General features: G+C 38.8%; 1 protein-coding gene across 1 annotated transcript in view; it reads left to right on the top strand.

Annotated features, from left to right (window-relative positions):
- Nucleotides 1–26,726, top strand: part of DCHS2 (dachsous cadherin-related 2) — a gene marked incomplete at its 3' end in the record, with an annotated part of 174,089 nt that overhangs the window by 142,244 nt on the left and 5,119 nt on the right. Inside the window, exons 14-18 of the mRNA XM_081135422.1 lie at nucleotides 2,413–2,526; nucleotides 11,925–12,136; nucleotides 15,300–15,451; nucleotides 23,549–23,679; nucleotides 25,777–26,063. Of these exons, the coding sequence (XP_080991548.1) occupies nucleotides 2,413–2,526; nucleotides 11,925–12,136; nucleotides 15,300–15,451; nucleotides 23,549–23,679; nucleotides 25,777–26,063 (896 nt within the window). The remainder of the gene's footprint in view (nucleotides 1–2,412; nucleotides 2,527–11,924; nucleotides 12,137–15,299; nucleotides 15,452–23,548; nucleotides 23,680–25,776; nucleotides 26,064–26,726) is intronic.

The following is a 26,726-nucleotide window of genomic DNA, read 5'->3' as shown; positions in this document are numbered from 1 at the left end:
TCTAGAAAAAAGATATAGCTATTAGGCTTAGTTTAGGGGTCATTTTTACCATGACCTCCAGCAGGATGAGTGTCAAGCCCATTCCCAGGGGCCTGCTTAAGTAAGGTTCAATGAAGATGCCCAGCAGAGATCTTGAATAGGTGCTATTTTTTTTTAACCACTGCAGTTCCCATAACCAGATATGGTATTACAGCATTGAGTGATTTAAAAAATATTAATAACAATTGCCCTTGGTTTGGAAGGGTCCTGTAGGCAGAGAAGCATTTTCTGATCTCTCAGGCAAGAACACTTTAGTGACTACCTCCTTCCCTCCCTTCTTCTCCCTTTCTTCTCTAATTCCTCCATTTTCCCCATCCTTACTAAGCATTTACTATGTACAAAGACATAAACTTTTGATGCACAGAACAGCACGCTTGATTCTCAAAGAAGTATGCTAAACAAAAAGAGACAGCCGCTGTTTATTTACAAGTATATGAAATTTTATAGGCAAAACTAATCTAACGTTATAGAATGCAGATCACTAATTACCTGGGGCCAGAAGTGAGAGAAACTGACTATAAAAAAGCATGAGGGAACTTTTTATAGTGGTAGAAATATTCTATATCTTGATCATGAAGGTGGTTACACAGGTGTTATATAGTTGTCAAATCTCGTAGAACTGTATATTTAAAAATATGTGTATATTATATGTAAATTTTAACATAATACAGTTTATTAAATAAAAAATATTTTTAGCCCTGGTCGGTGTGGTTCAGTTGGTTGGGTCATTGTCCCATACACCAAAAGGTCACAGGTTCGATTCCTGGTCAGGGCACATCCCTGGGTTGAGGACTCAGTCCCTGGTTGGGGTATGAGAGGCAACCGATTGATGTTTCTCACATTGATGTCTCTTTCTCTCTCCCTTCCTCTCTCTAAAAAGAAAATCAATAAACATATCCTCGGGTGAAGATTAAATTAAAAAATATATATATATATATATAGCCGGGCCAGCCTGGCTCAGCTGTTGAGCATCAACCTATGATTCAGGGGATCGCAGTTCTATTCCCGGTGCGGGCTCCATCCCCAGTAGGGGGCGTGCAGGAGGCAGCTGATCAATGACTGTCATCATTGATGTGTGTATCTCTCTCTCCCTCTCCCTTCCTCTCTCTGAAATCAATAAAGACATATTAAAAATAAAATAAAATAAAATAAATATATATTTTTTTGAAAACAGGACAGGTAGTCATAGGAGGGAGACAAATGGGCAACCAGGACAGGAAGCAAAGCAGAGGTGAGCAGCAAGAGGCACAGGATGTTACAAATGAAGACAACAAAGCTAACTTAGGACCCAAATGGATTCTCAGGAGCACTTCAGTGGAGTCCCAGTTCTAATGATACTAGTTACCATACTGCCATTAACAGTCCTTGCTGATTCTCTTTCCATGCTGGTAATCGGTCAGTTCCTTATAACCCGAAATGACTTCCTTCTTTCCTCTCTATTTCCTACACCTAACTCAATTTCTGGTGTTTTTTTTTTCCTTCAAGTTATCTCTTGACTATTCCTGCAGTACCTTAACAATTCTCGAATGAATTGATATGCAATTAAGAACTTGGTTACCCTCTAGTCGGGCTGCTTTTACCTACAACTATACTGGAAACTGGTTGAGGGAAGATTTCTAATATTTATACACCTGTTACCTCCTTTCCCATATTCCACTTAATGTTCAAGGAAGTGTGTCAGAATGTGTCTTCAACCTCTCCAGTATTTTCCGTCTTTTCTCCCACAATCCTAGGTGGTTTTGTCTTGCTTGGACTATTCCAGTATTACCTTAATTGGTCTCTGTGCTCAATTCTTACCCCTCTTTGTTCTCCACATAGCATTCAGAATGATGTATTTAAAACTTTTTTAAAAAAAATATCTTTATTGATTTCAGAGAAAGGAAGGAGAGGGAGAGAGAGAGAGATAGAAACATCAGTGATGAGAGTCATTGATCAAGCCCACAACCGGGGCATGTGCCCTGACCGGGAATTGAACCATGACCTCCTGGAGCCTAGGTTGATGCTCAAACGCTGAGGCGTCTCTAAAGGAGTGTCTGCCTCCCCCACAACAGAAGTGTTTTCTATCATATAACCTTGTTTATTTCTTTCCAAGGAACTTAGCACATATGAAATCAACCTCGATTATGTATTTGTTTGATGGTTTATTGTCTGTATCCTCCCATCAGTTAATAACCATCACGAGGACAGAGATCTTTTCTATCTTGCTTGTCACTGTCTCCCCAGCAGCTAACATGGGATCGGCTTATTGAAGACACTCAATAAGTAATCATTAAATGAATGAACACATGAAAATGGAGTAGGCCAATAATAAATACCCAGTGTTTGCTCTTGTTTTTCCCTGAAATTTCTTTTCTTTTAACTGCACTTTTACAGGTACTTCTATCGTGACTGTAAAAGCTTTCGCTCCTGACTCAATTCAAGATAGCATTAAATATTCAGTTTTTAGTGGAAATGAAGATGGAGTTTTTTCCCTCTGCTCCAACTCAGGTAAGTCTTCTCTCCCCAGTAGCAACTTTAATGTTACTAGTAATAAATACTTCTCCAAGGGAAACAACGCTTGAAAGGTAGAAAGTGTTACAGGTAAATAATTTAAAAGGTAAACAAGAAAGTTTTTTATGGTAACTGCTGAGAAATTGTGGGAAATCAAGAACTATGAACTTATTTACGTGTTCTTGCTAAGAATTCTGTTCTTTACACTTCCAAATTAGACAGTTCCTATCTTACTCTTTGAATTTTTGAGATAAATTGATTTCTACCCGTCTACTTGGGAGACTTAGAGATATAGTAGGGAGAGTGTTGATACTGATGTTGAATTAAAAATAAACACACATGTCTAGCCTTAGGGAATTATCATCAGATTCTTCCAATTTGCCACTGAGTGTCAGCCATGCAACAAGAGAGGACAGCTGGAAAGGTTTCTATATGATGGTAAAGAAATGACTTCCAAATACAGCATGTATTAAATTTAGCTTTAACAAGACCATTAATGTGTTTTAAATGAATATCAATTGATTATTTAAAACATGCTTTTTTGACTAACAGCTATGTAGTAGATACATATCTACAGCTTCGTTGTCAACCCTCAAGAAGTATGTTTTTGATTATTTCTATATTACCATAGAACTTCCTCATTTAATCTGTACTACATGCACATGGGAAGAATTGAGAGGGGGTAATTTCTTAAGTAAATGCCTTCTTGTCCAGGATAGTGGTATTACTTTTTGATCCACACAGCCTTTGGTCAGGAGCTTTCTGAGGTATTCTGCTAGGAACCCTCATCTCTTTACCCCATCTTTTGGTTAAAGTGTGGTACAGGAAGCCTGTTGGCAAGAGGGCCATTGCATACATGACCGGGCCTTAGGTATCTAGCAGTCCAGGTGCCTGAGGATTCTGGGAAAGGAGCTAATATTAGGACCTTTAGGAAAAAGGAGAACAGAGCTTGCATATTTTCCCAAGCCACCCAAATCTTTCTGCTGTCTCACTCCTGACATGGCCTAGGCTTGGCCTAATATTTTCTAGAGTATCTCATTAAAATGCAGATAAAATATTCCTAGTGTTAGTCCAAAGAGGTCATCCACAGAAAACTGTTTTTTCAATTAAGTAGTCATTTATTTATGTTGAAATTTATTTCAAATTTTTATTGTGAGATAGCTACAGAATGATATATTAAGACATATAAAACTGTGTAATGGACAATAGTAAAATAAAAACCCATGTATTTGCTACCTGTCTCCAGTGATGAGACATTACTACTAGAACCTTGGAATACCCTGTGTTTCCCTTCCCTCTCACATCTCTCTTCTTTCACCCTAGAGGTCATCAGTAATCAGTAATTGGAATCTGGTCTTGATAACTCCTTTTTTCGTTATAACTTTCCCACTGTGTTGGAATCCCTAAACACTATTTTATTTAGTTTTACTTTGATTTAAACAACATAATAGAATCATGCTGAATGTACTCTTCTATGACTTGATTCTTTTGCTCAGCATTTCTACTATCATTTCTGGTGCATAGACCCTGTTGTACACATTTAAGAGGAATAGCAAAGAATGACATGTACCTGCTGCCAAGGTTATAAACTAGAACACGACCATTGTCATCAATACCCCCTTTGTGCCTTTCTCTAATTGCATCCTTTCCCTCCACTGCTCCAGGCTGACCAGTGTTCTGGCTTCTGGAATAATCGTTCCCCTGTGACTTATCGTAAATGCATTCCTACATGTCAAACTTTAATTTTGCTTATTTGTGAATTTTCTATGAATGGATTCATACTCTATGTGTTCTATGGGATTAGAATTTTAAATTCAAAGTTAGAGTTATTCATGCTAATGTGTGTAGTTGGGATTCTTTCCTTTTCACTTCTTTAAGGTGTTCTGCTGTAAATCTCTATCACAACTTATTTATCCATGCTGCTGTGGATGGACAGTGAGGTTTTCCTGTCTGGGGATGTCGTGACAAGCGCTATTAGGAACAATCTCATGCATGCCTGTGGTGCACAGGGAAGGAGTTCCTGAGGCTCCAGCGTCTAGGCTGGGCCTATGCCTCAGAGGATGCATTCTTCAGCTTTACAGATAGTGGGAGTTGGTTGCGTGAAGTGGTTTGTCCCACACTTTACATTCCACCAGGATTGAGCGACGGCTCTCATGGTTGTTCACATCCTGCTTTCTACTGCCAGTCTGGTGGCTGTGAAATGGTCTCTCATGGATTTTCATTTTCATTTTCCTTATTACTAATGAATTGAAGAATTTTTTTCACAGTTTCTTGAGCATTCCTGTTTTCTCCTTTGTGAAATTCCTATTGCTATCTTTTGCCTAATTTTTTTACTGGCTTGTTTGTGTAAGGATTTTTAATATATTTGATTAGTATTTATCCCTTGTTTTTTGATGCAAATATTTTTTTACTGTTTGTGACTTGTCTTTCATTATCTTCATGGCATGTTTTGATGTCAGTGAATTAGATTTAATCAATTTCTTAATTTATGATTTGCTCTTTTTGTAAGTGTTTTAAGATATTCTTCCCTACCCTGAGATCATGAAGATATTCTTACATTGCCTTTTGAAATTTTATAGCTTTCCTGTGTTGCACATTTATATCTTTAGGGTATCTAAAATTGACTTGTGTTTTATGTGAGTTAGGTGTAACTTTCTTTTCTTTTCTTTTCTTTCCTTTCCTTTCCTTTTTTTTTTTAAATGAGATTGCCAGTTATTCTAAATGGCCATAACGTCCTCCTGTGAACTGCAGTTTCACCATTGTCATATGCCATGTTTCCATCACTTTTTACTGCACTGTCACTCTTTTCCATTCATTTCTTGTGTATCTGCACACCGATGACACACTCAGTTACATTGGCTTTATATTAAGTCTTCATATCAGGGCAGCTGCCACTTCCCCCCAATATTTATCCCTTCTTCATGCTCTTCGTGAGTATCTTAGCTGTTATTGACCCTTTGCGCTAATATAAATTATTGACTTCACTTGTGAAATTTTACACACATACCTATTGGCATTTTTTTTTCAAGGAAAGGATATTTGCTCATAAATTTTGGAGTGATGTACAGCTGTCTACGTCTTCATGCATGTAACTCACATACCCATGGCATGCACGTTTGATTTCAGGTGAAACCTCACCCAAATTAACAAAGAAAATGCCAAAAAATAATCAGATAACTCCAATCTAGAAACGAAGTAACTTAATCATCAGGCCACAGTGTCCTCCTTTCAAATCTCAGAAAGCGCCGTATCACTGTGTATCATAGATGACAATCGTCTACTAAAAGTTTTCTTTTTTGTTTGCTTTCTTTCTTTTTTGTAGTAAGAACATTGAATGTGAGATCTACCCACTTAAGTTTTTCATGTACAATACAGTCTTGTTAACTAAAAGCGCAGCGTTGCACAGCAGATCTCTGGAGCCTATTCTTCTCGCAAAACTGAAACGTTGTGCTCACTGGACAGCACCCCCCACCCCCCATTTCACCCTCCCCGACCCTGGCAACCGCCGTGCTACTCCCCGCTTCCAGGAGCTTGACTGTTTTCACACCCTGTAGAAGTGCAGTCATGCAACATTTATCTTTCTGTGACTGCTTCACTTGGCATAGCGTCCTCGGGGTTCATCCATGTTGTCCCCCATGGCAGTGTTCGCTGTTGCATGTGCACACCAGGCTTTCTTTACTCATTCAGCCATCGATGGGCATGCAGGTGGTTGGAATTTTTATTTGAATTGTATTAATCTAAATATCAGTTTGGGAGAAACCTATATCTCTACATTATTATCTTCTTTTTTTTTTTTTAAATATATCTTTATTGATTTCAGAGAGAGGAAAGGAGAGGGAGAGAGAGAGATAGAAACATCAATGATGAGAGGGTCATTGATTGAGCCCGCAACCCGGGCATGTGCCCTGACCGGGAATCGAACCCCGATCGCCTGGATCCTAGGTCGACGCTCAACCCCTGAGCCACGCCCGGCTGGGCCACATTATTCTCTTCTAAACCAGGGATAATATAGAAAATCACACCAATCTTTTTCTTTAATATGTTTTAACAAACTTTTAATCTGTTTACATACTAGACTTGCATATTTTTTTGTTAGATTTAGCCTAAATACTTTATACTTCGTCTTGCTAAAGTAAATGGGAAAATGCTTTCTCTGATAGTGCTGGTGTGCATACTTGAAGTTGGCTTTTATATTTTAATTTTGTACCTAGCAACTTGTAAACTTATTAATTTAGATATTTTTCTGTACCTTCAACATATACCATCATTGTATGAAAATGACTATTTTCCCCTGTGTTTGTTGGAAGTTACACAGCTATTTCTCTTCTTTTAATGGTTAGCTTAGCTATTTTAACATATATAACTAAAGTTTAACATTAACCAATATTTTGCTCTTGAATGATACAAGAGTCTTAGAATTCTTTATCTCCAAATATGTCTTTTTCTATTTATAAGCTTTTGTTGACCATATTTTAGTTTTTTCAAATTAGGGATTATTAAAATTTTTAAATAGATTCATTTGCTTCTTTGTTATTCTCTTTTCTAACTGTTCTTTCTTATGTCTCAAACTTTTCTCTAGTATCATTTTCTTTCTGCCCGAAATACATCCTCTAGTGAAGGGCTATTATAGTAAACTTTCTCAGGTTTTGTTGTCTAAAAATGACTATATATAATCCTTATTTTAAAAAGATATTTTTTCTGGGCTTAGAATTCTAGGTTCAGTTACCTTCTCCTTTCATTTTAAAGATATTATCCTACTGTCTTCTGGTTTCCAATAGGTGCATTAATAAGTAAGCTTTTGATTTAAATATCATTTATTTGTATATTTTCAGAACTACAGTTAAACAAATATTAGGCGTATGACTCTCTCCTACATCTCTTTTTCATGTTTTTCAGCTCTTTGTCCCTTTTTAGTTTAGAGAACTATTATAATTTGCATTTCCAGAAATTTTCTTGGGTTCTTTTTCAACTCTTCTTGGTCTTTTAAAAACATCATCTCTTGTTTCTTGCTCATGTTCCCAAGCTTCTTTTTGGCTATGTAAACATATATAATAATTGCATATTCTGTGGCCAATAATTCTAGCATCTTAAGTGCTTGAAGATTTGTTTTGCTATCTGTGGATTACTAGCTGTCATTCACGATGCCTTGTTTCTCTGTGATTTTTGTGCTTAACTATGTACTGCTTAATGCCCTTGAAACATTTTTATAGTTGTTGTTTTGTTTTGTTTGTGAGAAGTTTTGAAGCCTGGGTTGAATTTCTTCCCTTTAGAGAGGATTTGCTTTTCCTTCTGCAAATCACTTGGACACATCATCAAGCAAAGCTTAGCTTAAATCTAATTATTGAGGGTTTTAAAAAATATATTGCTATGATAGTTTGGTTACCATAAATTCAGGCTTATGCTAATAAGTTATAGTCAGACACTTTTTTTTTCCTCCCAGTCAACACCACTGTCAAGAAAAGCAAGTGTCTGTGCATCCATTTTTAGTCTTTTTTTTATATATTGATCACTCATTTGGAGGATGTGGAGCCTTTGGGTTTATAGCTCTATTCTGATTTTCCTATTAGACACTTCACCTTTTGTGGGTTCAGGCTTCTTCCCTTGTTTTTCTACACCCTGTGCAGCTATCAGAGATGAATCCCAAAGAAGGAAGCTGTGTTAGAAATCCTTTTAACAAAACAGGATTTAGTGCTTGCTTACCTTCCTGGATTACTGTTTTCATTTATTTACTTATTTATTTATGGTTTCTATTTTTTTCTTTTTTCTTGAATTTATTGGGGGCGACATTGGTTAATGAAATTATATAGGTTTCAGTGTACAACTTTATAATACATCATCTGTATATCATATTGCGTGTTCACTACCCCAAGTCATGTCTCCTTCCATCACCATTTATCCCCCCTGTACCCTCTTCTACCTCCCCGCACCTTCTTCCCTCTGGTAATCACCACGCTGTTGTCTGTGTCTATGCGGGTTATTTTTGTGTGTTTTTGTTATTTTTTGTCCTCTGAGGATTCCCTACTACTGTACCAACTCAGCAATGCATTTTAATACACACACACACACACACACACACACACACACACACATATTTATCAAGCATTTTAGTTCTTTTCATCATGAAAATAATTTCAACGTATATTTTATCATATTGCTGTCAAGAAACATTTTTAAAAATTGCTAAGTATGATATTAAATTTGTCTTTTATGGTTATGTCTAAATATTTTATGAATATGTACTTTAAACTATATACCAGCTAAAAGAGAAAACCGGTATGTATGATAAATCACTGGAGTTTAAGTTGTGGTTACTTTTCTTACTGGTAAAAATGGGAGAAAACCATTTCATTAGTTATTGGTTAAATAGTTATGATTAGTTGGCTCTCTGATGGGCACTGTGTTTTCTGTCTGTGCCAGGGTTTGCCCTGCGTTCCGTAACCAGAGGTTTACTTTTGTGTCCAAACTTCTTGTCACTTTAACTTAAAAACATCTACTACTCACTGTCTAAACCAGCAGGAATTTTGGAGTTTGACTAACGCTGTGTATGTCATTAACAGATGGTAGTATTCATTTCATTATTTGGTAGATTGACATAAAACAAAAATGATCAAACTTTCAATGTTGCAAGGATGCAGCTTTAACAGGATAGAGTTCAAAAGCTTGGGGAAAACATAAATATTTATCACACTCTGCTTCGGTTGGGTATACACTGTGCATGTGAACCGTTTGTAATTGACTGAAATAACCTGAGTATGCTATCAAACGCTTAGCATTTGAACACTCATAGTCTCATTTTGATGTGTATTTTACAACTTGGACAAAAGCTATATATGTACATATATCAGAAGGAAAATATTACTACAGTTTCATTCTCAAGTTATTGTGTAACTGGCACTCTAACATATGAGAATGAACATGAAGTTGGTATTGTGAGGCCCTTACTCTAAGGAAAACATGGACTTCTGCCCATACTGTTAGACAGAGCCCAGGAGTACTTTCATCTCACCGGTGGCAGTAAATCCTTGCTGTCTCTGAGAAAAATATGCGTATATATCATCCAAGGCAAAATGTGGATCTGGTAGGTGCGCCAGCCGTGAATTATCTCACAGACTGGTTATTGTCTTTTCCACTTGCATAACTTTCCCAGCATATGCCAATTATTATGCCAAAAATAAAAACCAAGCAAGGAAAGCATTAGAGCTGCAGATCCATTCCAAGTTCAAAATTCCAATTATCAAAGCCCAAACACAAGCCTTTTATTAAAAACCCCACTTTGATCTGCACTGTAATTGGCACACTTTCTACTCAGTGACACTGGCAATTTAGTATTGCATTTCCATTGTATTTCTCCTTGACTAGTAGTAACAGCACATGAGAACAAGCTGCGTGCCTTGCTCGGTGCAGACAGGGCTCCAGATGAGACCTTTGGACCCACCTCAGACTGGGGCTTCTCTGCCGTTTGGGGGCGTGGGCTCCATCCCTATTTCATGAAGGTTTCTAAAGACCAGCTTCTTTCCTTCCCTGCTCATCAAAATGCACCTGAATGATTCTCCAGCTGCCAATAGTTAGAGCTATTCTAAATTTTGTCAGGGGTGTTGGTAACATCAGACTGTGGTTTGTAAAAGTAACTTGGTTTTAGTTCTGAATTGATAACTAAATCTGATGACAATAAACAAAAGTGATTTTATGAAGTTTTAAATTTGGTAATATAGTGAATTCTTCATATAGAATATAAATATTTAATTTTTCTTAATAACAGAATAGAAGCTATAAGATCCCCCCAAAATACTCAACCCCAAAGTTAGCATATTTCTTGGATTAGGTTGGTTACCTAGGAAACTGCTTCAGATATTGCACTAAGAACTGTGGCTTCCAGGCCAGATATCCAGAAACAGGGTCTTTCACCAGATGATAACATTTCTCTAACAGTCTATGGCTATTAAATTTTCTCTTTCTAAATTCATATTAAATCTATAACTAGTGGTGGAGGGGAAGAGAGATGTAGGTACAACGCTGGAATTTATACCATCTGACTACAAAGAAACATTCTAAATGTGCACTATGTTATGTCTCACAGTGTCCCTATGAAGTCATTATTAATGTCCCCATTTCACAGAAGCGGAGACTCAGCTCTGTAGAACCTGAATAACTGACTCCAGGTCACAGAGTGAGTGGTGGTGGAGTCAGGGAATTTATCTAAATTAAGCAGCCAGGTTTAGGATCTATGCTTGGGTTCAGGTTTCTCGAACTCCAAATCAAGGCTCATTTAGCAAATCCCCATTCGATTGTATCTCTGACAATGAGAGCCAAGTAAATCATCATAATAAAAATAACAATAAATTCAGTAAGAAAATTAGTTGAAAAGGGGGAAGAAAAGACAGAGTAGAAACCAAACAAGTAAATTATGTCAGGGGAGGAGTTTTGTTAATTTGAGGGAGAAACTTAAACATGGCACAACCCCAAGGGTCACTTTCCCTAGTCTGGTTGTGCTTTTTATACAAGTTGTAACAAATGTTATTGGATGCCTTCTGTATGCCGGACCTCGATAGGATGGTGTAAGAGGCAGGTAACCCTCCCCACCCTGCAGAACTAAATCACAAGGAGTAACTGGACTGAAGCAGGTGAACAAAGTACAGCAGGTGTTTGTGAGATTCCTGGGGGGGCTGACAGTGATGGTAGGGGGATGGGTGGCCTGGAAAGATCCCTGAAGAAGCACAGGAGTGGAGATTATTGAAGGCAGATGGAAAGGCATACATAGCAACTCTGAAATGAGTGTTTGAGGAACTGAACATTTATGAGTGTTATAACCAGAGCAGAGAGACCAAGGTGGAGAAGAACACGATGAGACTCCTGAGGTGGGAGAGGCCCTTCGGAGGTTAAAGATGCTGAAATTGGTCACAGTCGCTGTGGAAAGCCATTGGAAGGTTTTCCACAGGACAATGACAATGTCGTTTGTATTATTTAATTAAAAATGGGAACTGGGTTGTTGGGGAGACCAGGTAAGTGGCCAATGCAGGGGACAAGATGGGAAATTCCAGTGGCTTGGAGTGGGGCAGAAGCAGTGAAGATGGAGAGAGGTGATGCTTGAAAAGTAGATTTTCCAGGCATGGTGATGGACCAGTTATGGAGAGAGAACGATGATTTAAGAGACAGTGACCAGATTTCAGATAGTTTATAATTTCTTTCCCTCCTACATGTTTGAACCTTGCAGATACCTGCATGCTCTCACTTTTGTGACAACGACACCAGTCAGTAGAGGAGGGAGGCCAGCCAACAGGGGGCTTTGAGGGACAGGTGAGCATGTGAGCACCTGAGTCAAAGGTGATTTGGGACTTCTTAAATAATAGCTACAACATCAACTTCTTTTATTTTTTTCTCCCTGGGAATACAAATAGGAGAACTCACTGTGAAAGAACCCAAGTTTCTCGATTTTGAAGTCAGAAATGAAGTACGACTCATCGTTTTAGCTGAAAGCAGTGGGCATAGAGCCTACAGCAAAGTAGCCGTCTTGATACAAGATGTGAATGATAATTTACCACGCTTTGGTCAAAGCGTTTACCATGTGTCAGTGTCTGAAGGCCAGTTCTACGATGCTGATATCATACAGGTAACAGAAATACATTTTGTGTGCATGTGTGTGTAAATGTACATCAAAATATTTAGACCCCTTTTCCAGCACATGAATTAAAATTTAAATGTTTGCAAGGCATGTCCAATGCTTGATGGATGAATGAAACCTTAGGTTAAACAAGTTTGGAGTTTCTGAGTTCACTCTTCTTCCTCTGTTTATTTAGTGATCCATTTGTGCCCACTGCTTACTCTGGGAACTCTGTTGAACACTAGCAAAGAGTCTATAGGGACACACAAATAGACTCATCTTATATATGCATACAATTTAATAGGGAACTCAGAACTATATATAATTTAAGTGCATATAATTAATGTTGCAATGGAAGTGTGCATTTAATGCCACGAGAGAAGAGGAGACACAAACTCTTCCTGGTGAAAAGCACAGGACTTCACAGAAGAATGATTTTGTATTAAGTCTAAAGGGCATTTAGGCATTTGCTGGGAGGAGCCACAGCCAGACAAACATGAACTGAAGCACGGACACACGGACAAGCTTCCCGTGATTGAGATTTGCAAATGTTTTGTGAGTGAAAGGAACAGATCTGCTGTTTTCAGGCGTAGCCCCATGTCAGGAAGATGCTGCAGGCGCTGGGAGAGAATCTGCCCACCAGGCAGTGTGGATCAGGCTCTAAATCCCACTATCCTCGGTAGCCTCTCTACCTGTTTAGGAAGAGTGCCCAGTTTTGCCTTTCCCCGCATCATTGAATTGATGCTTCGTATTGAAGGATCTGGACATTAAGAAACCTACCATCTCTTGGGAATCTTCGAAGGAAATCAGTATAAAACTGCCTTCCTGAAGTCAGCAGCAAGTTAGGACATTCCCTTTGGCTTCTGTAATCTCACTGCTGTGAGCCAGAGTTGAGTGGCTACTACACCTTTACCCCTCTGGCCTAGGTGGAGTTAGGGATCTAAATGACACATTAGTGCACTTTCTGGACAAGACCTCCAAGAGTTCTTCACTGTGCAGCCACCTTCACCTGAATATTCAGAGAGAAACCTTGTTTTGACTTTCAGTCTGGTTCCTGGTGCACACGTTCCTCCCTTTTGGTGCAAAGAAAACCAGTAGAATCATAGAATCTTGGGACTTTTACTCTGGCATCAGCCATGACATTTAAGAAGAAGGTGAGGACATTAGCTTTTCCAATATGTATTTTTTAAGATCTTTTATTGATTTTGAGAGAGAGAGAAACATCAGTGTGCGAGCAAAACATGCATCGACTGCCTCCTGCACGCCCCCTACCAAGGTTCAAGCCCTCAGCCCTGGACATGTGACCTTGACCAGGGATCGAACTGGCAACCTTTCAGCCAGGGCAGCTTTTCCAATCTTGATCACCCCTGCCCAGTGATGCCTGTATGGTGGGGATGACGGGTGCCTTCCATGCCACTGTGGGGCGCCACTGTGCTGTACTGCTTTGTCACGTATGCTAGCACAGCCACACTGCTCGGGGTGGAATACATGAAGGTGAAGATGCCTTTAAAGCCCAGGTACACCAAACGGGACAGCCAAAGCCACCAGTGCTTTAGGTTATGTTGAACTTCCAGAAGATGGAATCAGGTACTGATTCAGTGAACTTTGTTCTTTACATTTTTAGATCATTTGTTTCCAGGAAGCTAGAGCTGCCATTTTCCTCTTCTCGCTGAGGTAAACAGAAAGTCTCTGGGTTCATACCACTTGTGGTAGTTACTTCTTGCTTTTCACCACCACCCCGCCCGTGTGCCCTCCTTTTGGGTCCAAGCTCACAGACTTCCCTTAGGAGAGCTGACCCTGCTCTGTGGGATGCAGTCTAGGGGGGATTGTCAATCAAGGTAGTGATGTGCCCCCACCCCACCTTGCCTCAGTCTTACAGAGACTTCCTCTCCCTGGAAATTGAAACTTGAGTGACGGGACAGAGATAAGTTAGAGCTCATTTAGCTTGATGATAACAACTCGAAGCCACCCCCAGAGTTGTCCAGGTTCTTATGCTTCACCTGGGCTCTATCTTTCTTATGCATTTTTTCCTGGTGAAGTTAGCCATAATGGATATGTATTGCTGGCATCCTAAAACCCTAACGGATGTACCTCCTGGGAGGCCTACCCTGGAACACTTTTAAGTGTATGACCCCAGGGGACACGATAGACTTTCTTCTGCCTAGATACAGATGAGTTTCTCTTCCTGGTGATCCCAAAGGGAACTGTGTATTGCAGTCTTTCTGTACCAAATAGCTGGCTGTGTGCTCTCCTGATGATGTCCCGGCCATCCCACTCGGCCACTCAGGATCCCCTGAGAACTCTGGCAGCAGTGTGTGAAGGACAAGTTGAGAGGGTGGAGAAATAGAAGCAAAAACTCACTAGGACATCAGTGCAGTTACTCAAGAGGGAGATGACAGGGACATAACCTCAGGCCAGGGCTGTTGGGCATAGAGAATAAAAATAAGTTTAAAAAAAATTAAATTTATCTGTCAACTTGTTCACAAACAAGACCTTGAATTCACTAATGGTTTTGTGATCAAAATGTAATACAGACTAAATAATAAATCTCCCTGGAGACCACTGCAAAACTTTTGTTTGTCCTCAACACTATTTTGGTAACTTGTCACATAAATCATCAGGGGGTAAAGTTGTTAGCATTAAATCTAAACTTTGTTTCATCTATTTAAAGATCCCTTTTTTAAAAGACTCTCAATATAATATAAAGAACCCCACACATGGCTCCCTTTACTGGCAATACTTTAAGCAAGAAATAAAAAAACAATGGCAGATTCCCATTTACTATGTGGAGGCTTCCTCTATCATTTCTTTCCTTTTCTGGGGCTAGCCTGAATCCACATACAGCACTGGAAGCTTTCTATTCAAGCAAATTGGGTTTTTTCCAACTATGTTTTCCTCTTGTCTAAAATTGTAGCTCTAAATACGTTGGGCTCCTACTGAAAGTTACCAGGAAATCCTTTGAATGAGAGCGCAGGCTTGCTTCCTAATCTGTTACCCACTTTATTGTGAAGTGAAATGTAAGATTCAGCAGTCTGTCGGTGTTGCTTTGATCATTGGTTTTTAAATGTGTTTGACCATCTGTGATTCCTTCATAAAGCATTTGTCTGAAAAACAGACTTGACCCATGTTGCAGATTAAATTCTTATCTAACGCAAGAGTTGCTTCCCCACAGGTTTTTGCCACTGACCTGGACAGCGGGTTGAACGGCCTCACTGAGTACTCCATCCTCGCCGGCAACCAAGGACAGGTGTTCCACATCGACGCCCTGAGCGGCGTGATAACAGCACAGGGCCTTCTGGATTACGAGTCCACCAGCTCCTACAGGTTTGTCCCAGATTCCAGTCCATTTGGCCAGCTGTCTGCTTTGTTTCTGACAATACTATTGTTGCTTTGAGCTTGACTTCCTACTATACAAGCCTAGTTGTAAAATGTGTTTTCCCTTTGATCCAATGTATGATCACCCTTTTGATATATTGGAAGAGCCTTAGAAAGTATTTGCAGTGTTGCAAAGATGATTAGAACTAGAACTAGATTAGACAGAGCTCTGGGACATGTGGCTCCGTGGATGAAACAGGGCGTGTCGTGCTCACGCCGCAGGCTCTGAGCAGCGGCCCGCTTAGCCGGACGGCGGCGGGAAGAACGTGGAAGAAGCTGTTAACCTTGTCGCTGGAGAGGTGGTCATGTGGGCAGTCAGGGGTCAAGGAGACGCTTGACTTTCTTATTACTTATTTTAATATGCTTCATAGTTTTGTGACATTTTCTGTGTGTTCTTCCCAAAGGCCTTGCACATACAGTGTTTCCCTTAATCCTCCCAGTCACCTTCCGGGGAGGTTAAGGTGCGCATTTTCTTACTCACTGAAAAGACAACAGAGGAAGACAAGTAGGATCTCACTCACACGCGGAATCTAGTGAACAGAATAAACGGACGAGCGAAATAGAACCAGAGACGTGGAAGCGGGCAACAGACTGAGGGATCTCAGAGGGAAGGCGGGTGGGGGCGGGGGGGAGATTAACCTAGGAATTTAAGCACATATATGCGTAACCCACGGACACAGACAGTGCAGTGAAGGCCTGGGGCGGGAGCGGGGTTGAGGGGATCAACGGGGGAAAAGCAGGGGACATCTGTAATACTTTCAACAATAAAGATAAATAAATACAACAGGTGGAGTGGATTGCTCAGGGTCACAGAACCACTTAACATTCAAACATGGACTTGCAGCTAGGGATTCTGAGTCTGAGTCACAGTGTTTCCACTGTACAAGCTACAGAGCTGACCTGTTTCCGGGGAAAACAGGTATACAGAAGACCTAAGTGTCAGTATCCTCCTAGGCTCGGCTACGTTCATGTTTATGAGGAGCGTGCAGGATGTTCCTGTAGCTGAGCTGGTTAATGAGATCTGTTACTAGGAGGATTGGACTAATTAACCTCTAAAAAACTTCCCAACTCTAATAAAAGTATAAGGGTTTAAATATTTTTGTTTAATACACTTCAAAATATTACTTCAAAAGTATTTTAAAAGTTTAAGACCTTACCTTGTATTAACTAGTCGAATTTTTTGGTAATATCTTATAGTCATCAATTGTTGTGATACTTTTGTATAAATATATTAAAACTTATTGCATAAATATGTTAAAACCTCTCCTGGCCACATTGTTGCTATAGCAATTTTAAGCATTAAGCTTTTTTTCTCTCTCCATAGATGACTGCAGGTAAATCTCAGTCTAGTTGCCACCTGGTATGATTACAAATTCAGACATTATCCAATGTCAGCTGTGTTCCAGGAACTAAGCATTTCCTGATTGTAGACTCTCTGTTACGAAGTGCCTCTTACTCAATGGAGCCTAATTAGCCATTAAATCTAACTCCTTCCAGTTTTTCCTATGTGCTATGTGCGTCATAGTTTCAGTGTTCCCAACATTTAAATTGATCCCAGTGTTTAAAAGTGTCCCTTCCCAGTTCTCCATAAAGAATTTAACTCAAGGCTGGAAGAACTGAGAGAAGCCAAATTCTACACATACAGCCACAGAGAGATACAGACGCACACATACACACACACACAATCTCCAGTATCACCAAGGCAAGGAAATATTTTAAACCTCCTGTATCTCTCTAGGTTTGGGGCCTCCCCTTCTCCCTGTAGCTTCTCTTCCTCTTTAGTGCTCTTTCTGATATTTAAGGCAGTGGGAAATAGAAGATGATTTCCCCCTAGCCTATTTATATGTCCAGTGATATACCTCCAGTGAATGCTTTGGGAAAGGCGTCATTTAGCTTTTACCTTTACTTTTGAACTATTGTTATTTTGTCTGATTGAGGAAAATAGTCTCAATTTCAATCCTCTGTTTTACAGGATAAAACAAGGGGGAAAATGGTATTGTTGGTTATGATTCTATTCAATATAAATGCATTAAATAAAAATTAAACAAGTTTTCACCCTTATCTTAAACCACATATAAGAAAACACAGTAGAAAAATGATAACAAATTATAAGACAGACCTTAAGTTCTGTCTGACTGATATTTCTGAATTTTAAAAACTGTTTGCTGAGCTTGAGATATAAAGACATATGAAACAGTTCTTGTTTTCAGGGAGCTCAAACGTTGAGTGCCTGTATAATCCATGGCAGGAAGCATAGTAACAATCACAGTAACTTAGGGAGCACCTGCACTACATGTTGATTTCTCACAATAGACTCAAGATTTACAGAATAAGGAAACTGAAGTTCACAGAGGTAAGATTTGCCAAGATTATGTAGATAGTAAACGATAGAACCCAGATTCTTGTCCACTCAAGTGGTTGTAGTAGGGCTTCCTATTGTATTATGTGAATGAATCTTAAAAGTACACACCTGCCCTGGCCGGTGTGGTTGAGTTGGATGGGCATCATCCCGTGCACCAAAAGGCCAGCGGTTGGATTCCCATTCAGGGCACATGCCTGGGTTGTGGGCTTGATCCCCAGTAGGAGGTGTGCAGGAGGCAGCTGATTCATTGTTGTTTTTTTTCTCTCTCTCCCTCTCTCTAAAAAAAAAAGAAAAGAAAAAAAAATCAATAAAAAAATTTAAAAGCACACTCCTGTATATTTATAAAACACAAAACAGAAAGGAAAAAAAAAAATAAGTTCCAGCTTGTAGTTGTAAAATAACACATCTAGGTATGAGCACTCAAAAATTCTATTTGAATCATTTGAAGGCGTTTCTGCTGCTTGACTTATAACTGAAGAGGAGAGATTTATTGCCGTTTAAGTTGATAATTGAATATTCCTGGGAGCATTGTAACACTTCAGGGCCAAGATTTTTATTATCAAAGTAATACACTTTTAAAAAATCAAGTAGTATCATAGAGTATATCAACATATTAAGAAGTCAGCCACTGTTGCCTCACCCATCCCAACACTAAAGTCCCCAGAGACTGACATTTTTAACTGGTTTTCTCCATTAGTATAGACACCAATATGTCTTCATTGATCATTTTAAACAATCTCTCAACTTCTTGTTACAATAGAAGTGCATTTAATATTTTTACTTTCTCTTATCCAATTCTCTCTTTACACTCATTCACTGGTTTTCATTTAATTAGTAATCAGTTTGCATTATATGATTCTATGAATGTTCACTTCAGAGCCATGTCATACTCATGTGTCTTCTCCCTGCTCCAAAGATAATGATTATCTTTTTTTTTTCCCCTCACTGAATTTGCTACATCCATGTATTTAATTCCATGTTAAGGCTCCAGGAGCTCTGTTGTGCCCACCCATAACACCCCCCCCCCCCCCCCGCCCAGATGCCTCTTATATCAAATATTCTATCAAGTCCTCTTTGTTCTTTCAGGACCTTTTCCTACTGCTTTCTGCCCTCCAGGTCCAGCGTTAATAATCTGCAGCAGTTTTCTAAGCCTTCAGCAAAGCTGATTCTTCCATGACTTTGCTTTACTGCTCTCCTAAGTTGAGCCCATATTACAGATCCCATGTCTTTCTCTTTCTTAGTTTTCTCTTCCAGTAGCTTTGGCCAGGGAAGTAAATTCTCTGAGTTCTTGAATATCTAAAAATGCCTTTATTCTACTTTCACATGTGATTTATACAATGGATAGAATAGAAGTTGAATTTTTTTTAGGCTTTTGAAGGTACAGTGGTACCCTGGTTTTCGAATGTGATCCTCTCCGGAAGCCCATCCTTGGTTCTGAAAGGTTCGAAAACCGAGGGCTCCACAGCCCACAGCTGGGCCTCAGGATCCTGCCCTCAGCAGAGGCCGTGGGGCGGGTTCCACTTCCGAGGCGGGTTCGAAAACTGAAGCATTTCCTTCTGAGTTTATGGCGTTTGTAACCCAAAATGTTCGTTAACGGAGGCGTTAGAAAACCGAGGCACCACTGTATTCTGTGATCTTTTAAAACCCAATGTTGCTGTTGAGAAGTCTGGTGCCATTCTAATGATACGTTTTGTACATGATTTGTTTTTTTCTTCTCTGTGGAAGTTTTCAGGTTATTTTCTTTATGTCTAATGTTTAGGAATTTTGTGATTATATACCACGATGTGGGTCTTTCTTTGTGCTGAGTACTTGTCTGCTGTTTTAATGAGAAGTCTTTCTACTTTATCTTATTTCATTGCTAATCACCTCTTCTTCTGTTTCGTTTTGGTTTGCTTACTTTGTCCTGTTCCTTTGCCCTGAACCCTAGTCAATCAATTGTTGGATCGATCTTTTGTCAATAATATTTTATTTCCTACTTTCTGTTTCTTGTTTTGTGTGTTGGTTTATTTTTGTTTTATTTTTTTAGGGAGAATACCTTAATTTTAATCTTCTAAACTTTCTCATTTCGCTCTGGCTGAAAAACATTTGGGGACATCGTTTATACATTTATTTCCAAAGTTTCTTCCTTGTTCTTTGAGCTTTTCCATAGCATCCCGTTATTGATGTGTGCATGCATCATCTTCTGATACATCTTCAAGGACATTCATTAGAATTGTTCCTACATTTTCTTTTGTTCTTTCAAGATCTCTGTTTCCGTTGGGCACGTTTCTTCTCTTTGTCTGTTCTGCACTGTCGTTTTCATGTGGGAGGCTTTCTGGAAGTAACTGATGATCCTTGGTTCTGAGTGAGGCAGCAGCGAAGTCACCGGTACCTCTGAGTGGGCTGGAGGAGCTCACTGACCAACGCCCTCTACATTCCAATGGAGCAGAGAAGCAGTAGCTACTTTGCAGGATGACATACAAATGACAACATATAGAGAGTTCTTTTTCCTTTGGGAGGGGCTTTCATTTCTCCAGGGACAGTCCCTCAATATTACTTATTCTGAGTATGATCGTCAGGAATTCTTTTGCCTGGGAGTGAAGAGCAGTGGGCATGGGGACTTAACTGTTCTGTATCTTGAGTTTAAAATAATCTTTAAGCTATTTTTAACGCAATATCTCACCTCACCATTTGCCATGTCTTGAGCCTCTCTTTGGTTACCTGCCAGCAAATCTGTTTCTCCTTCATCCTGATCTCTCTCCAAATGCATTTTAATCTGTGACCCACTCATGAGTAACCACTGCTTAATCTGCTTGCATTTTCCAGAAATTCATTGAAACTTCTCACCTGCTCCACCAGTTCATACCTTCTCCCATTTTCTTTTTAGCTTTATGGATATATATCTAAGTTTAAATTCTTTTGCTATCGTTATAGTAGAATCTCAGAAAGAAGAGGAGATAAAACTGTATAGATGTAACCAGAAATCATAGCTCTTCTTTTCATAGGTGTTCCTGATGTTGGCTGATATCTTTAGTTTTTTTAGAATTTCAGAAGGAACACCTTATTGTTGGTAGACAGTTAAGGTACTGTTGAGTGTGAGTTGTGAAAAGTCCTCTACCAACATCTTCAGTATTTGTTAAAGCAATCAGCAAAGATCTTACCTGGTCAAAGCCTCATTTAAAGTTTAACATGGTAAAAGAAGCTTCCCACGGGTAGAGTAGGAGAAAAATGCTCTGAGCTAGAATGGGCCTGTTTTAAATTGGTCCAGACTCATTTATAGTCTCTGCTGGTAATACAGGTACTCATCAGGGTAGCAGTTCGGAAACATGGAGCCAGTTGGACTGGCTACAGCCAATAGTTACAAAAAGAATGCCAAGGAGCCATCATAAGAAACTTGAGGTCTTGCAGAGGTTGTGTGTAGAATCTCAGTGGATCTGCCTGTATAATTTTTCATTTTTTAAGCCATTGAGAAACTTTTTACTTGTCCTTTTATTTTGAAACTGAATTATGTATTTTTCTCTATATCAAAGAGTCCCACTTTTTTAAGCTTGACGTCGGCAATACATAGAACCCCTGAAGTCGTAACGTTATGAAAATAAGGGTGGTTATGGCTATGGTGGAAGAATAAGACATAACTTTGATGTCTTGGCTGAGACTTTAGTATGATATTGGGGAAGGGCAGGCAGCAGGGATAGAGAACATTATGAGTTGATTATTTTTAGTAAAATATTTCCATATGTACCTGACTTATGTTCAAACTAACAAAACAAACTTTCCACATGGAATTATTCCTAGGCCCCAGAAGTGTAGAACTCAAAGTCTGTATTATACTGATATCCCAACTTTGACAGTGTTGAAGGCAGTCTGTGTGCTTCCTGAACGGTAGGTAAACAGGAATCATTTGCTATTAAATGGATTTTAAACCAAGAAAGAGTTGATGCTTATTTTACATCATTTTTAAATTTAAGGTTGGGAAGAAAGTAGACTTATCAGGTAAGCTAACAATGGAAAAGAAAGTAAAAGTGTGTCAACTTCTAAGACTCAGTTTCTCAAAAGGTAGCATCAACAGCTGGCTAAGACTAATACTGCCTCTGAAATAGAGATCATCTTCTGATTGACAACTCACTTTATTACTCAGCTGCCCTCCTACACCTCCCAGTGATTAGAGGAGAGTGAAAAATCAGCTGATGATTATACACTAAGGAGTGACATATACACAGTAAGAGAGGCAAATCTAAGGAGGATCACAAGCTGTCCGTTCAACCAAGACCTGCGCTTCAATCTGGCTCTGTGACAGTACATTTATAATCTTGAATAAATCTTGAGAAACCAGTGTCCAATATATATTAAAGAAAATCAGATAAGGTAGCCCACCGACCCTCCAAGAACTTACTGGAGAGGCTGACAAATAATCATTAAGAAGAAAGGCTGATGTTTGTTACGCAGAAGAATGTACAGGGTGCTATGGGACAGAGAAGGGACCTCCAAATCAAAAGAGAGGTCAGTGAAAGCTTATGAAAGGCCAAGATGTGAGCTTTGAAGGATCAAGAGGCGTAGGGATAGGGATTTGAGGCAGAAGCCAAATCATAGAAGGTCATGTGTACATGCTCAATGCTGGGACTACCTCTTGTAGACATGGAGAGATAAGGAAAGGTTTTAAATAGGGACTCACGTTTTCAGATCGGGAGTTTAGACAGAACAACTGAGTGGCAGTGTGGGGGTTGGAATGGAGCAGATGAGACTTGTAGTAGGGAGATTGGTGAGTAAACAGATACTCCAGATGAAAAAAGATATAATGAATATACACCATTCCAGGTAAAGATGTTGAGACTACAGAACCAACTTGTCCTGGTTTGCCTAGAACTGTCCTAGTTTTTTTAAAAATCTGAAAATCTCATATCCCAGGAAACCCTTTAATCCCTGGCAAAGCAGGATGGCTGATCAGCCTTTCTGAGGCTCTGAAGGTGAGAGTGAAATGGATGAGTGATACCCAGGAGGTAAAATCTATTCAACACATAATTAGTTGGGTGTTGGAAAGGTGGTGACAGAAAGGGAGAAGTTGAAGACACTAATAAGTTTTTTAACTTGGTTGCTGGAGAAGCTAGTCATACCATCATCCAAGAGAGACTGAATCACTTCACTGCATGTGAATCCTTTCACATGTACTTTATAGTCTTGCCCAATCATGCATTTTTTATATGTATATTAATCATGGCAATTTTTTCTCTCTTAATTCTACAGTTTTGATTGTTTTGCAATTTGGGTCTGAAAAAATATCAATATGAAGCAATCTTTTAGTAGCTCTATCTTTTGTTGATATAGTAAAATGAAAATATGTAGCAATATACAGGCTGTGTGTGGCAGAGTAGACAATCTATTTATCCAAAGATCAGGTCATGGGATTTGTGTCTTTTAGGTTATTTTTAGTAAAAAAGGACTGAATTTGACGGTCTATCTCCCAGAAATGGTGCATTGCTTTGATACAAATGCCTCATGATCCCTGGTGGCTTGCTGGATTTGCTTCTCTAAACATGTCACAAATAAATAAATAAATTTCAGGCTACCATTCTTACGAAATAAATTTTAAATGATGCCATTTAAAAAAAGCCAGGAAGAGAAATAAATGTATCTAATCAGCTTATTTTAAAATTTTCAACTGGAAATCTGATATTTATGTTGTTTTTCTTTATTTTTTTCCAAACCAGCTTGATTGTGCAAGCCACAGATAAAGGGATGCCCAGGCTTTCTGGTACAAGTGTGGTCAAGATCCAGGTGACTGATGTAAATGACAATGCCCCAGTGTTTCTACCCCTTGAAGCAGTGGAAATTGCAGAAAGTAAGTGTGGCAATTTGGAACAGTGGTTTTGATTAACTTGTATAATATCATCTACCCTATTTTCAGCCAGGTGCTATACTAAATATGAGTACTAATTCTCAGCAACCATGCAACTTAGACAGTTTCCATCTTTATTTTACAGAATAGAATATGGATGGTCAGAAGTTAATTACCAAATGTCAGATAAGTTCAATGTTAAAGCTGGGATTCAGTGGGAAGCCAGTTCCCATGCTCATACCACTGTTGCACATGGGTTCTTTTTATGTTCAGACATTTCTTAAAAATGAAATCTGCTCTATGAAGAAACATATTTTGTTGACTGATAATCATCTTAAAACTCCTCTGAGAAGAAGCGATCTCAGACTGGTAACTTTGTCGGTCTTTGCAAGTACACTAATGACAAGTAATAAGTGAAGGGAATTGGATGTTCATCATACAAAGTCATCATTTTCCTCTAATGTAAACTAAACTTCAACATTTGCAGAAAGACTTTATCACATTAGTGGTAGAAGCTGCAAATACAAAATTTTACATGATATGCTGCTTAATCTTAATTGTTTGGGCATCTGGGCTACACGATGACTCCATAGACTATGATCCCAAAGTTGCCTGTGTTCAATGGCTCTAGCAATAAAATACAACCCAACTCTTTATAGCTGAAGTTGCAGATAGTGTGGCGCCTCACTTGCCTCTCTCCTTTCATTATTATTATTATTTTTTAAACACATCTTCATTGATTTCAGAGAGAACAAGGAAGAGGGAGAGAGAGAGATAGAAACATCAATGACGAGAGAGTCATTGATCGGCTGCCTCCTGCACGCCCCTGCCTGGGGATTGAGCCCACAACCTGGCATGTGCCCCGACCGGGAATTGAACCCTGATCTCCTGGATCCTAGGCCGATGCTCAACCGCTGAACCATGCCAGGCCAGGCTCCTTTCATTATTAACACCAAACTTATTCCTGAAGTATTCCTAACATTTTATGTCCCTTTTCCAAACAAATTCTAACCATCACCACTCACAGAGGGATATATTCCAGAAGCTTCTATATATAAGAATATCTACACATATTCTAAATATTCTGAAATACTCTATCAATAAAAAATATTTAAGTTTTGCTTTCTGCCTATTTGACATATTTTCATGTGCTTTTACTGAAGGAAAAAGTACATGCATTAGCATCAAAATGCAGCAGGGTGCCCAGTATAATTATATCATAAGAACGAACAATATAAATCAAAACATACTGAATGGGGTAAGGTGTGGTTGGTGCACATCAAGAATGTTCAGGCTTGAATATGAAAATTATGAGTCTTATATGCAGTGGAGCTGTTCTGAATACCGTGGCATCGTCCTTCTACCTGTACCATACATGTATGCTAAAAAACAAAGTCCCTTTCACGGCAGCTTAGACTAGAGAACACATACTGTATGAGGCATTTAGCATATCATCTATTTTGTGATTTTTTTTTTTTTTGGTGAATAACATTAAAGACTTGTTTTTATAACTAGTACTCTCTATACTTTGTCCTTCTATAATGATGAGCATTTTGAGAGTCATATTTTAAGGGAAGGAAGCAATGTATGTCTCACTCCAAAAGAAATAATTTTGCAAGATAAGTGCAAAGAACTGAGTATCAATTCCTAACTTCAGCATCCAAGAATTTTTATTTCAATATTGCCTACTTTTCAAAATCTTGTGTTTTGCGTTAATGTTTTGAGTAATAACCTTCTTCCTGCCCATATCTCCCATGAATATATGATTTCGATACAGAAACTACACAGTACAAATGAGTGGCTTAGAATGTTTCTTGGTGCTGGAATTGTGTAGTAAGCATACAATGAAAAATGTAATATAAAAATTGAATATACCCTACCTCCTCAATTCCTGACTCAGTGGTAAATTTTCACTTTTATTCGGCTTATAAATTCTTCAAAGTTTTTGTTCAGTTTATAACAAGCTTTGTATGAGAAATCATGCCAAGAAACAGCAAATCCTGTTGGACTTAAAAAATAAACCTTGTATTGAACTATTAAAGGAAGGTATTTCAAAGGATGAATTTTAATGGAGACTGACATTGGTCATGACTGTTTCAGATTCTTTGCCTGGTGTGATTGTGACTCAAATATCAGTTCACGATGTGGATTTGAATCCAGCTTTCATCTTCAGTTTCGCGAAAGGCAGTAATCCTGGAAGCAAGTTTGCTATTGATCAGAGCACTGGAGTAGTGGTGCTAGTGAAAACATTGGATTTTGAAGAAGCTACTGAACATGAGCTGCTTATCCAAATTTCTGATTCGGTGCACCACACAGAGGGAGCACTCATCGTCCGTGTGTTGGACGTCAATGATAACCCACCAGTATTTTCTCAAGATTCTTACCAGGTAAACAGCTCACAGAGATGCTGAAACACAGCCCAAGCTAGAAAGGAAAGGGAACAAAGTAAGCCTCCCGCTGTTGACAGTCTAATTTATAATACAGCAGTCACTGTTTTTAGTGCTTAAGTTGATGCTAAAGGTTTTATATTTAATATCATGGAGGATTGAATTATATGTGGAATTGAATATGTAATTCTATTCCATTTCTGAAGTATGTATCATGTGTCATCTTATAAAACTATGTCATCATTTTTCTGGTTTTTAGGGATTGGGGTCCAGTTGTTCATAATAATTGGAACTTGCCTAATATTTTCAAAGCTACAGATAAGACAATAAGGTAGCTGGGATTATCTGCAGTTAATTTGGGAAGTTTTTTCTTTCCTAGGCCCCTTTTTAGAATATTTTGAAATGATTAACATTTTGAATGATAACAAAATGATTAACATTTTGCACAATTATGAGCAAAGTGGAAATTTTAGTTTTTAGAGCATAGTGTATGCTTATAGAAGTAAGGACAATGATAGCGTTCAACTAAGTACTTGGAATGGGCTCTGGGACTCTTGAAGGTAACACATGCAAGGTTTCTGTGTAAACATAGGAGAGAAACTAACCTAAGTAATGCTTTTCTGTGAAGGCTTGCTAAATTAGATAATGTGTATAAGTAATAAT

Source organism: Miniopterus schreibersii (assembly GCF_964146895.1).
Source record: "Miniopterus schreibersii genome assembly, chromosome: 4".
Lineage (NCBI taxonomy): Eukaryota > Metazoa > Chordata > Mammalia > Chiroptera > Miniopteridae > Miniopterus > Miniopterus schreibersii.
This window is presented reverse-complemented; position numbering and strand designations above follow the sequence as displayed.